The sequence below is a fragment of the Macaca nemestrina genome, chromosome X (assembly GCF_043159975.1).
Source record: "Macaca nemestrina isolate mMacNem1 chromosome X, mMacNem.hap1, whole genome shotgun sequence".
Taxonomy (NCBI): domain Eukaryota; kingdom Metazoa; phylum Chordata; class Mammalia; order Primates; family Cercopithecidae; genus Macaca; species Macaca nemestrina.
The window spans coordinates 149,180,451-149,193,482 of record NC_092145.1 but is presented as its reverse complement, the minus strand read 5'-3'; the positions used below and the strand labels follow the sequence as shown (position 1 = coordinate 149,193,482).

The following is a 13,032-nucleotide window of genomic DNA, read 5'->3' as shown; positions in this document are numbered from 1 at the left end:
TTCATTTTTTCACATTACATTCCAAGGGTTTTTCTGCCATGTCATAACATAGTTGCAATCACAGTCTCACTCTCTTTATCTAAGTAATAGCTCAGAGAGGATGCAGTAAATTTTAGAACAAGATGTCACGCCCCAAAGGCATACCTCTGGGAATCTGGGAGAACTGCTATCTGCATGCAGACTCACTCAGTCGTTGACTAGATTTTGATATGAAACACACTTTCTCTTATTCAAGCACCATATTGGAAGAATGTGAATCTCACTATGAAAACATGAGCTTCTGTTTCTGCAAATCTGGAACGTCATGACATGTACTAGAGTCAAGCTCATTTATTTGGAGGCACCTGACTGAGCCATAAAGTACAAATGGAGCCTTCTCAGGTAGATATGGGACCAAGTTATCAAAAGTAAAGTGAGAAGGAAGGAAACAAAATCTATGTGGGGAATCTTTACATTAAATGGTAAAATCTATATCATTAAGGCCAAAGTCCAGCGAGACTTATTCTTCACCATCTTCCCCCTCCCATAATCCATTCTAGTTGGATTTCTCTAAATTCTTGAAGCATGCTACATTCCCTTTTCAGTACAGGCCATTCCTTCTCGCAGGAGCACTGTGCCCTTTCTTTTCGTTTGGCAAATGCCTCCTCATCCAGTGATTTCAGTTGAGACATCCCAGACCTGTTTAGTCCTTGTATCAGTTTCCTATCACTGCTCGAAATTACCACAAATTTTGTAGCATAAAACAACAGACATATTCTCTTACAGTCCTCAAGGTCAGAAGTCTCACTGAGCTAGGATCCAGATGTCAGTAGAGCTATTTTCTTCCTGAAGGTTCTAAGAATGCATTTCTTTGCATTTTCCAGCTTCTGGGGGCTGCTACAGCCAAGGGCTGTGGCTGCTTCCTCCATCTTCAAAGCCAGAAGTGTAGCATCTTCAAAATCTCTCTCATCACCCTACCCCTCCCTCTCTTCCTCTCTCCCTCTTTCTCTCTCTCTGCCTACTTTCATCCTCACATCTCCTTATCTGACTCTGACCTTCCTCCCTCTTATAAGGATCCTTGTGATTACACTGGCCCCACCCAGACAATCCATGATAATCTCGAATCTGCAAAATCCTCTTTTGCCATGTAAAGTGGCATATTCACAGGTTCTAGAGATTAGGACATGAACATCTTTGGGGGACATTGTTCTGTCTACCACAGTCCTCTCATCAAAATGCCGTAACACTCTGAAAAACTGTAGAGAGTGATTTGAAGTTATTGCTTTCATAAACTGGGAGCACCTTGCAGAGTCATACCTATTTGCTCCACATACATTCCTAGTGTCCATTGCATAGCTGGCATGCTATAAATATTTGATGACTATCTGTGTGAGTGACCAGCTTGGCTTTGCTGGACTAGAGTTCCTGGGAGAAGGCAGGCTGAGATGATGTTGTAAAAGGCATTGAAATGACTAGCTAAGTAGTTTGGATTTTATTCTGTACACTCTGAGACCCATCAAAGGTTTTCAATCAGGGGTTGACATGATTACAATTGTGTCTTTTGAGGATAAGGCCAATATGCCAACAGGGAGAAACTGAAGGCAGGGTGACCAAGAAGAGGGTCACAGCAAATGAGGACCCAAGCTAGGCAGTAACATTGTGAATGAACAGCTGGAGAGAGATGTAAGAACTCAGACACATTCCACTTCAAATCCCTTCTAGAATGGAGCAAATGGGAAGCACACACTACAGGATTTGAAAACTTATGGAAGTAAAGGAGGAAACAAAAAAAGGGAGAGGAGTAAAGGCATTCTGACCTGGTAAACCTAGGCAAGCGGAAGAACAGCGATACCAACCAAAATAAGGAATACATAAAATGAAACATGTTCAGAGGAAATGGGAGCTGACTTGTTCTGTTTCAGACATGTAGAATTTGAGTCCATTGGACATCCATGAGCAGATATCTAGGAAGAAATCAGAAAATATATATTGGGAGCTCAACTACAAGATTCCAGCTAGGCACCGAGTGAGGAGTCTCCCCCAGAGGGATGATGGTTGAGGTCACAAAAGTGAATGAGACAATCAAGGGACAATGACCTGAAGGAAAAACACAGAACTGTAGGGTTGATCAAAGACAATCCCAGAGACAGAGGAGTAGGAAGAAAGGTAAGGAGGAAACTAAGATTCTCTGTGTGTGATGGGGATAGGAGGAGCAGGGAGAGGAGATGGTGCTCTCAGTTTTGCTCAGAAGTCTAGCCAAAGGGGTCTAAGAAGATTCTTGGAACTTAGAGAACTTTGAGATAATGGTTTCAGTAAGTAATCTGGATAAAAAGTGATTGCCAATGTTTAAGGTGCTCAGAGAATAAAAGTAGTCGGGGTCGCTTACTTTTTCCAGAAGCTTGGCAGTTTATATAGAGAGTCAAGAAGGATTTCAGGGTGGTTCTACCCTTGGCTCTTTGCCTGAGTTTGAGTGGCTTAAGCTTTACAGTCCCTCTCTTCAACTGTAAAGTAAGCAGTTTGGAGCTAGATGCTACCCAAGGTTCTTTCTGAGTCTAAACTTTGCTCTTTCCAACCCTCAAATCTCAAAATGTTGGTGAAAACTCAATTCTAAGTCATCTGAGAAGCTATCTTCACAGTATTCTCCATTAAAATTAAAAATTGCCTTCAGAAGGAATTGTAGCAGAGAGATAGCCTGAGAGTGTGTATGTATAAAAGTTGAATAACTCTTTTTCCTAACTTAAAAAACCTTAAGGTATTATACTGATTTCAGACACAAATCCTTGTAAAACACTTTTTGTCAATTTCTTTTTGAAGCTGTCTTATTCTAATTACTTTCTCTTTGGTGACATGAGTGAGCCTCTACTTTTAAATACAATATTTCTCTCTGCTGCATTTTAAAATTTAATTCCAGTTTCCATCATTATATATTTACCATTCACTTCTTCCCTGTAGATATATTTAGACATCCCATATTTTTTTCATATGCTCAATACCTATTGAAAGTCATTTGTCTTGAATTTCAAAGCCTTGGTTGACATATACTAGGTAAGAAGAAGAAAATGACAGAGTAAAGCCACAAGCATGAGAGAAAATGGTACTGAAAAGCAAAACCTAGAATTCAGTTTCTTGTATACAGAGCGTCTCAACCTCAGCACTATTGACATTTTATGCATGATAAGTATTTGTGTGTGGGGGCTGTTGTGTGTGTTGTGGGATGTTTACCAGTACCCTTGGCCTATACCCACTAGATGCCAGTAGCACACTGCTGCCCCAGTTCTGGCAATAAAAAATGCTGCCAGGCATTGCCAAATTTACACTGTGGTGCAAACTTTCTCCTGGTTGAGAACCACTGGTCTTTATGATGATCTCTCTAAAACCCCCAGAGTACAGGGGCCAGATTTTAAGAATTCAAAGGTAAGTAAGAGTTCTGCTTTCAAGGAGTTCAACAGTGCAAGAAAAAATTTGCTAAAATGGAGAAGTGGGAAATATAAAAGTATTACGTTTATATGCCAGCTCCCAATTGTTTATAGGATGCTTGGCATGACTTCCCCATGCCCACCTCCTCTGAGGATCTGTCCTCCACTTGTTTCATGCTTCTAACCCATGCTCCCCCAGACACCAGTTTACCTCTAAAACACATCTGATCATGTTACGCCCTCATGCTTAAAAATCACCAATTTCTCCCACTCTCTACAGCAGGGTTTCTCAGTCTAGACACTCCTAACATTGACTGCCAGATGATTATTCCTTGTGGGGCTGTGCACTGTAGGGTATTTAAAAGCACCCCTGGCCTCCTACTAGATGCCAGTAGGAACTCCCCTGTGGAAGGCAGAATAATATACCACCAAAATGCCCACGCCCCAATCCCCAAAACATGTGAATACATCATAGCAAAGGGGAATTAAGGTTTCAGGTGGAATAAAGGTCACTAATCAGCTGACCTTAAAATAATGAGAGTAGCCTGGATTATCCAGGTGAGCCCAATGTAATCACAAGAGTCCTGAAAACAGTGAGCGAGAAATGACCACACAAGAAGAGTCGATGAGATGTGACTTGGCTAGCTTTGAAAATGAAGGAAGGGGGCCACTGGAAAAGAAACCACAACAGATCCTAGAGCCTTCAGAAGGAATACAGTCAGGCCAACACCTTGAAGTTAGCCGAGTGAAACCTGTTGGGATTTCTGAGGTCCAGAACTGTAAGACAACAAACCTGTGTTGCTTTAAGCCACTAAGTTTGTGGTCATCACAGCAGTGATAGGCAATTAATACACCACCACTTCCAGCTGTGACATCCTAAAATGTCTTCAGACATTGCCAAATGTCCCCTGGGGACAAAGTCACCTCCAGGTTAAGAATCACTGCTCTACACAATATAGAGTTCAAACTCCTGAGATGAGCACAGTGAGACGCTTCGTAATTACCACTATCCTACCTGTTGAACACTATTATCCTGCACACAGCAAGATACATCCTCTGCTCCAGGCACACCAAACTTCACTTGGGCAACACTCGATATGCCTTCACTCTCTGCAGTTGTGATGCCCAGGGGCTCCTTGGAGAGTAATATGCTTTGACCAGTCTCTCATTTTTATCCATACCCATAATTACCCTCCCAATAGAGGCTGGGTATGGTGGCTCATGCCTATAATCCTAGCACTTTGGGAGGGTGAGGCGGGCAGATGGATGGAGGCCAGGAGTTCAAGACCAGCCTGGCCAACATGGTGAAACCAATTCTCTACTGGTACATGCCTGTAGTCCCAGCTCCTGGGGAGGCTGAGGCAGGAGAATCGCTTGAACATGGGAGGTTGCATTGAGCCGAGATTGTGCCACTGAACTCTAGCCTGGGCGACAGGTCAAGACTATCTCAAAAAAGTATTTCAACAGGACTGATTTCTGACTTTGTTAGGTCAGGCTTTTATTACATGAAAAGCCATGTGGTTGCTACATATATCAAACTGCAGGTGCCCTAACCTGCTCCTCCAAACAAATTATTGCACTTAGGGCCCTCTAAGTCTTCTTTGTTGGGAGCTGTAGCATCACCAACACCTCTGTGCCTTTGCCTGTCCACTCTTTTCTGCCTCATCAAGGCATCACTTTCCTTCTTCTCCTTAGAAATGGCAGTCATCTTTGAAGATCAAGTTTAAATGTTCTCTGCAGAGTGAAGTCTTCCACGGCCCCCCAAAGCACACCCTCCCCTCTCTGTTCCCTCATTGTACTGATCTCTTGTACTGTACCTATCAGTTAACTCACCTATCCCCTCATTAGACTGTGAGCTCTTTAGCCTCTCTGCATTCCTAGTACCTACAGAAATGCTTATGCTCAAGAAATGCTTGCGCCATGAGTGAGGAAAAGTATGGATGCCAGTGACATATAGAAATCATTTTAATTATGGGTTGCAAAAGTTGGCAAAAGTTGGCAAACTATGGACATAATCCCAGCTCTGATCTGCAAGAATTAGGAGAAGCTCAGGATTGAAATGAGAGTTTATTGCTTTTCCTGTGATCAGAGTCGGGGCAGAGCTTGGCTGCTAAAAACACAAGTTGAGAAACATGTTCCAACTGTGTTACCACGTACCATTTACCCTTTGTCTCTTCCATGTTTCTATTCAATAGATGATCTACCCAGCATGTCCAGGAATCGGATTTTGTTAAAGCAATCCTGAAACACATAGTGAGGAAATACTAACGAGATCGTAGCTGACTTTGCCTAACACTTCCCAGGTTTAGGCCATAAAATGGTCATTTGTAAGCTTTGAATGAGCACAAGTAACAAAGCTGCAGGCATTTGTGAGAGTCTTGGGAGCAGGGGCTGTTGTATGGACAATTTAGGTTAAAAGCAGACAATATCTTGAAAGAACAAAGTGGAAATGGATGAGATCCATCAATGGCTAAACCTGAAGGTGAATTCTTAGGATTTCATATGGATTCAATGGAAGAGAAATAGAAAATTTGAACAAACTGTAAGGGGTACATGACTCCAGAGGGATCCTCGTGGTTTTGGAATCAAACAAAGGCCCCAAGCAAACTTTAGGCCAGCTGTAAACACTTCTGTGGGCACGCTCTTGATGGCCAGCATGGGGTACTATGTTCAACCTCACTAATGCAGCAGTTCTCAACTAGGGTGATTTTGATCCCTAGAGGATATTCAGCAGTGTCTAGAAACATTGTTGTCACACTGGTCTGGAGGAACGCTACTCATATCTAGTGGGAAGAGGACAGGGATGCTGCTAAATACCCTGCAATACCCAGGACAGCTCTGTAGCAAAGAATCATTCAGCTTCAAATGTCAATAGTGCCAAGGCTGAGAAACCCTGAGCCAGAGCAACCAGAAAAATTCAAGAACCAAATCTATATGAACCAGTTATTCCAGGGCCTCTAAGCAGCCTTGCAAGATGCTCATTGGCTGACGTTTTGATGTCATTAGTAAAGATTCTCCTTTAAGAACCAAAGACCCAGCCTGCCTGCAAGTGAAAAGGACAGGCAGTGCCCAATAGGATGTATTTTCTTGTTTTTTGAGAGGGTTCCAGGGCGTTAAACCTTTGAAAGGTAATCCATTAAATTAGAGATCCAGGGGTTATGTTAGGACATCTTGGCCTTTATTAAACAAAACCAGGGTTGGATCTACATGCTAGAGTTCTATCTAATCACTCCATGTCCGCCTCAAGCATAAAGGAATTTCCGAAACACACACACACACACACATACACACATATATATTCTATGAGAAAATGTTGGCCTTTTGCTACATGGCTACATCCTTAGTTTTAATCACCACGAAAAGGTGAAAATCATGGTAGATGAGTTTTGTGCAGACTGCCCACTGTGTGGAATAGAAGCCACCCAGTATCGCTGCAGTTCAGATCCTTGTCCATTGATTATGAGATGCTAATACATAAGAAGATAATTTGCAACAAGCGAAATCATCTACAGCCAAATGCCTTTTGGTTATAACAGTAATGAGCAGCATCTGTATACTATATTCCAAGTATGTATATGGTTGCTAAGAAAAGCAGAAACGTTCTTAATGATGCAATTAGTTTTAAGCACGAATGTTAGTGGCTAGCTAATCCAAAAATGCTGGCTTGCTTTTGTTTTTCTTTCTCTCAACTCGTACAGATTAATCTGATAATGTGTGCTCCTGAAATACAATGAGAATCCAGCCCCTCTTAAAGACCAAGAGAAATTCAACATTTCAAATTTTGATGCTTTCTAATCTTGAGTTCCCTAGTTTGGAGGTAACATCTTGCCCTCTGCCTCGACTTTCCTTTCTACTGCCTATCTTTCTCAAGAAAATGGGCAGAAGACTTAGCAATATTTGTTTTTTGAAATTTATACCCCCAACACCTAACAGCCTCAGTTACTTTGACACAACATTAATAATACGTGATGATAATAATTCTGATAAATGATGCTTATTTTTCTAAGTCAGTCTATTAAAGCCAAAGTCTAACACTTATCTCACATTAACACAGCTGAGTATGATCTCAGATGCTATTTTCAAACAGTTTTTCTTGGTTGTGTATTTAGCCTACATCTCCAGCAATTACATGGTATTTCATTTCATTTCTGTAATGCTAACTGTACTTTAAAATATTAAATTATAACTGATGGAATCTCCCTTCCCTTATGGAAATAGATCCAAGGCAATCCTATAGAGTTTGTGGACTGAAGGGGATAGGGGCTGTTCATTTTTAAAACAATTACTATGTATTCTTTGAAAGTGTGTTATTTTCCAAGTGCCCATCAGTGACAGTTTCCCAATAGGTCAACTCACTATTCTTCTTAACTGGACAGCAAACATTTTAAGGGTATCAGATAGCTCCCTCTGAGTCCCCTATGTATTGTTGATTCTTCACTAAACTACTAATTGTTCTAAATGGAATTTAGGCATCAGCATATTTCCATGATCTCTCACACCCCTACACAGAGATTTTCTTCTTCTCCTAGGTTAAACTAATACTCAGTACCATAGATTTCTGAAATTGCCCCTTTAGGGAAAGAAAAGGTGAAAGCTAGATAATGCTTTTCCCCCTTGCCACGTAAACACACACACACTCATACAGTCAATGACGCCTTCCAAAATAATGTTTCTGAATTATCTATAGAACAAGATGGCAGACATATTTCAAAATATATTTCATCCAATCGTTACAAACAGCTTAGCAACAGATCATTTGAGTTGGGAAAAATATTAACATTGGGTGAAGGGATAAGGTGACCCTTTGAAATTGCCTGCAGCACAAACAGAAAACCAAAACACCATCTCTTTCTCCAGCTCCCATGACTGCTCCAAAGTAGAGCCAACAAGTCCTGCAAGACACACACGCGGGTGGCCACTATGGACGTCCCATTTCCAGGCACCATTTAGCAAGCAGAAGAGGAAAACCCACACCACGGAAACCCTTTAGTGAGTGCCTCGCTCTGTAAATGTAATGGAATTAAAGGCGGTCCCCTGGAACTGCCTGGGGGGGACTCCGCCTTGGGCCGTGGGACACGCAGCGCTGGTCCCTACCTCAGATTTCCACACGACGTAGGGGTGCCCGTGACTGTCGGGTGGGGACTGGAACTTCCTCTGCTGGAGCCACCTCCTAGGAGAAGTGAAGATGCCATTGGGGCCTCCCCCGGAGGAACAGAGGATACTCGAAGCGCTTCGGCTACTGGTTGGCCCGACCAGGACAGAAGGCAGGTCCCAGGCCATGCTCTTCTTGAGGCCGCCGCGACCCAGGGGAACCTCATAGTCAAAGTGAAAGCTGCCGGATGGTGACTTCTCCTGAGGGGTGCTGGGTGTGGAGAAGGATGAGCAAAGCGGTCCAGGAGGCGGTAGCCGGGTGGCCCTAGGGGGCGGACCCCGGGGAGAGGACGCCAAGCGAGAGCCGAGACCCTCGGATGGGAGTGATGGGGTGTAGAGGCGGCCCGCCGTGGCTCCCCGCGCACTGCCCTCCGCGCCCGCCTCGCCACTCCCGCAGCCGCCGATCAAGGCCGGGTCCAGGCTGCGGGTCTGGCGCAGTTTCCTCTTGGAGAAGCCCTTGGCCGAGGCCGCACTACTTGAAGCGGGCGAGGAACAAGAGAAGACGCTGTGGAGCAGGCTCTGCGCCGACATCTCGGCGGGGCTGCACCTGAGGACCACCTCCTCTTCCCTCCCTGGACGCTGGTGGCTTTGGGTCGGGACGGAAAGGGACTCGGGCAAAGGTGCCAGGCGGGGCTGGCCCGGGTTTGCCCAGGACGGTGGAGAGCAAAGCCCAGCTCACGCGCCGCCGGTGCGCTCCAAGTGCCCCGTCGGCGGCAGGAGCAGCAGATCCATCACCAGCCTTCTAGGAAAATGGGTCTGGGGACCTCCTGCAGCCGCTAGAACCTTCCTCCGGAGCCTAAGACGCGAAGAGGGTCAGGAAGAGGAGGAGGAAGGTCAGGCGCTCGCTGGGTTCCCAGTTCCAGCCTGCCAGCGCCACTCCCCCTTCCCAGCTGAGGCAGGAGACGCAGCGCTCCTGCTCGCTGGCTCTGGATGGCTTCTAAAACTCCAGCAAGCTCCTCCTTGCGGCCCGAGGACAGTCCTGAGGGCCAGGGAGGAGGCCGCCTAGGCGTGAGCCCAGGGCGCGTCCACCGCGCTCCCGGCGCCGCTAGAACTTCCTCCTGCTCCTGAGTCGGGCGCCTGTGCTGCGCCTCCTGCACTCTCTCCTGCTCCGGCGCCCGAGGTTGCGCGCCTGGCCTCAGCTGGGCAGCTGCTCCCACTCTTCCGACTGGAGAGGCTCAAGGGTGGTTTCAAAGCTCAAGGTTCTCGCGGGGTCTCTGTCTTGCTGCGGTGTGGGGACACCGAGCGTGCTGCGCCCGGGACCTCCAAAGGCTTCGTGCCCACGGTGGGAGATAATTCCCGGCTGCGCTCAGCGCTCTCCGTGGAGGAGGGAGCTCAGGAGAGAGCCCAAAGGCCGGGTGTGCGTGTTCCGCCGCAGGGGAACACGAAATTCGCAGCCCAGCCTTGGGCCCAGGGCAGACGCGGAGATGTCCCCGACGCTCGCTCTAGAGGCAGCGAGAAGGGGGCGGCCAGGACGAGTAGAGCTGGAGGAATGCCGGGGCTGGAGCTGAGGCGGAGCCAGGAGCAGGAGAAAGCGGAACGTGAAAAGAGTTTGCCAGGAGCCAAACCTGCAAGCGGCGAGGAGAGAAGGCAGCTCGCCACTAATACCGGGTCTCTTGGAGAGAAAGTCGTGAGGACGGAAGTGCGGACCTTCTCCCCCGTCTCCCCACCCCCAGATCAAGGGTCGCGCCAGCTCCACTCACGTTTCTGGAAAGGAAGGGAAGTGTCAGATTGCACCCCACCCACTGGTGTCAGATGGGCAGCCGGGGACGGTTGCTCTGAAGTTGGAGTTAAATCTTCTGCCTTTTCTCCCCGCCCCGCCCCCCACCCCCGCCCCCCACCCCCGCCCCGCCCCGCCCCCCACCCCCACCCCCACCCCCACCCCCACCCCCATCCCCGGCTGTTTTTGTTTTTAAAAAGGAAGGATAGATAGGAGACTGTCTAAATGCAGTGGCTGCCAATGAATGAGCTGGAGATGGAGACCTACTAAGAAAGTGGAGGGGGAGGAGCTTTTGCCGTGGAAGGGCTCCTGAGCACGTGCGGAAACGTGCTCTAGAAGGAGGTGTGAGGGAGGCCGGGCAGGGGCCAGAGGCCGGGCGCAGCTTCAGCCTAGAGGGTGCAGAGATTGGCGCTCACAAAGCTATCTGTCTCCACGTCCCGCTCTGGGACGCCTCTGGGCTCAGCGCGCAGTGGCCACAGTCCTGGGAAGCTGGAGAACGCTGGTGAAATCAATCTTCCCGGCAAGGAAATGAGTCTGAGAGCAGCTTCTCCCGCTGTCGGACCCCTGGAATCTATAAAGCGCAAAGCCTCACCCTCCTCTTGGAGGGCTTTTTGACCTAACAGTTAAGCTTTGCAATGCAACTTACAACCATCTCGGCAGGGAGCAGACAGAATGTTGGAAATGTCTACTTTGTGTTTGTGTCCTCTTTTATCACTTAGGGATCAAGAGAATTTTATACAAATGTAAAGGTGACTTTCCTTTACCATTTCTTTTATTTTGGAGAAAAAATACAATGAAGTTATAAATACAGATGTTGGACACGAACATTCGTCTTGCACATCTACCAGAATTGTCCAAGTTTGATTCTGGAAGACTTTCTTTATTCCCTATGACATTTTCAGGGTAAAAGTTAATTTACTTTGACTCTTTGAAGAGCGTGTTCAGTGTTCCTAGGTGTTCAGCTATTTTGGAGGAGGTACGTCATGAAATCTAACTAGGAGAATTTGATGCCTCCACAAAGGGCGTCGGACTCCCAGGTCTTGGCTGTACTCGTTTTTTGTAAAAGCAGCCGGACAGACTGCACCCGAAGAGTTTTTTTTCCGGTAGCTTTAATGAGCTATCTGCGGTCTGAAGACAGAGTGCGATTCTAGTTTCCCATCCCCCATCACTGTCCATCTCTTCTTACCCTGAGCCTCTTAAGTATTTTCAGTGGCTGTCAATCAGGTGTGCTGCTGAGAGGCACAGTGTTTGAAAAGAGCTCTTGCTCCCCTGCCTAACTACACACAGGCCAAGTTACATTTGGGGGCTTGTTGGCATTGGCTTTCTTCCCTCCTCATACAAGTCACATTAGAAGTAAAAGTGGGTGGGTCTTGTCTGCCCTTTCTTTAGTAACAAAACTGTGTAACTTATCACTGGTAATGGAAACACTTAATGTCTCTACCACTGGGATACCATTGCATGGTTATGCCTCATTGCATGGTTATGCCTCATTGGAGTTTGGTATTCAGGGTAGATGGTTAACAGAGTCACTTCACAGAATCACTAGTAACTCAAGGGGGGTGAGCAACTTGATGATTGTATTTGATGATTTATATATGTTATATTTCTCTAAGCCCATATGATAACCATGGGGTAGCAAATGCACCCCTGCCACGACTGTATAGGCTAGTATGAATGCCCTCCAGACACAAGGGCATACATTCTTGGTCATGGGTGTTGGAGAGCTGACCAGAGAGGGATTCTTCTATTAGCACTCCTAGGGCTTGGAGCAGACACATGTCAGTTAATTCATCATCTAGTTTCCAAGTGTTCCTGACCCTCCAGGAAACTGGAAACTTGTGTCACTGTTCGCAACAGTGAATAAATTGTTTTAAATATTAATCAAATTAGACTGGGACTCCTTTTAAAAACTCAGTGTAAGTATGTGTGCTTTTAATACATGGGATAGGGGATGTTGATGTTCTTCTGGAAAGAAAGACTTTGTAATAATTTTTTTGGATTTTTTAAAAAACTATTTTGATTTTCAACCTGACTGCTGTTAGGTTTACCTTGCAGTCATAGTGGCTTATGGTGGATTCATTCATTGCTATTTAAGGCATCCTATTTAACTCTTGTTTGTTATATATTCTGTTTGCTTATATACACTCAACTCACATTGGCCTTTCTGATCAACTGTCAGGTTATGCCAAATTCAATTAAGATCTATGGGTTTTGATTACCAATTTCAAAAAATGGTTGGTTTTGTTACATTGCTTCCCAGAATCCTTCTTACAATTCATCAGCTAACTTCAGAAGCAATATAATTGGTAGTCAAGAAATAAATAGTTTTAATGTATATACTTTCAAAAGCAGGTTTCTAAGACTTTGCTTCTCTATTAGGACATTTGATGTTGAAAATAGTGCCTATATTTGTTAATTTTTTCCTCAGAGACAAAGTTAATCAAGGACTTGGGATACCTTTTATTAAAGAGCAGAACATTCTGTTCACTATTCATTCCCCATGATAATTATTGTAGAAATCTAAGATTTAAAAAACATCTTATGCTATCTATTCCATCTGGACATGGCACAAGAATATTCCAATGGAAGTTCTAGAATCCTTGGACTGACATCAAGCTATCCTGTTATCAGAGATCCTAGAAAATTCATCAGTATTCTTTCTATTCCCTTGAGAGACTGTTCTACAAACACACACATCTTATTATCAAAGGATATATTCTGATGCTTAACCTAAATTTCCCTTTCCTTAACTTTATCCCTTGAAGCTTT

At 45.4% G+C, this 13,032-nt stretch overlaps 1 protein-coding gene across 2 annotated transcripts in view; it reads right to left on the bottom strand.

The window, feature by feature from the left end:
- Nucleotides 1-9,593, bottom strand: part of LOC105478119 (Rho GTPase activating protein 6) — a 542,515-nt gene extending 532,922 nt beyond the window's left edge. For both annotated transcript variants that reach the window (XR_011618239.1, XM_011735126.3), the window contains exon 1: nt 8,490-9,593. Coding sequence is in view for 1 of the 2 variants with exons in the window: in XM_011735126.3 (XP_011733428.1) it covers nt 8,490-9,077 (588 nt within the window). In the remaining variant the exon portion in view is untranslated. The remainder of the gene's footprint in view (nt 1-8,489) is intronic.
- Nucleotides 9,594-13,032: the final 3,439 nt, after the last annotated feature.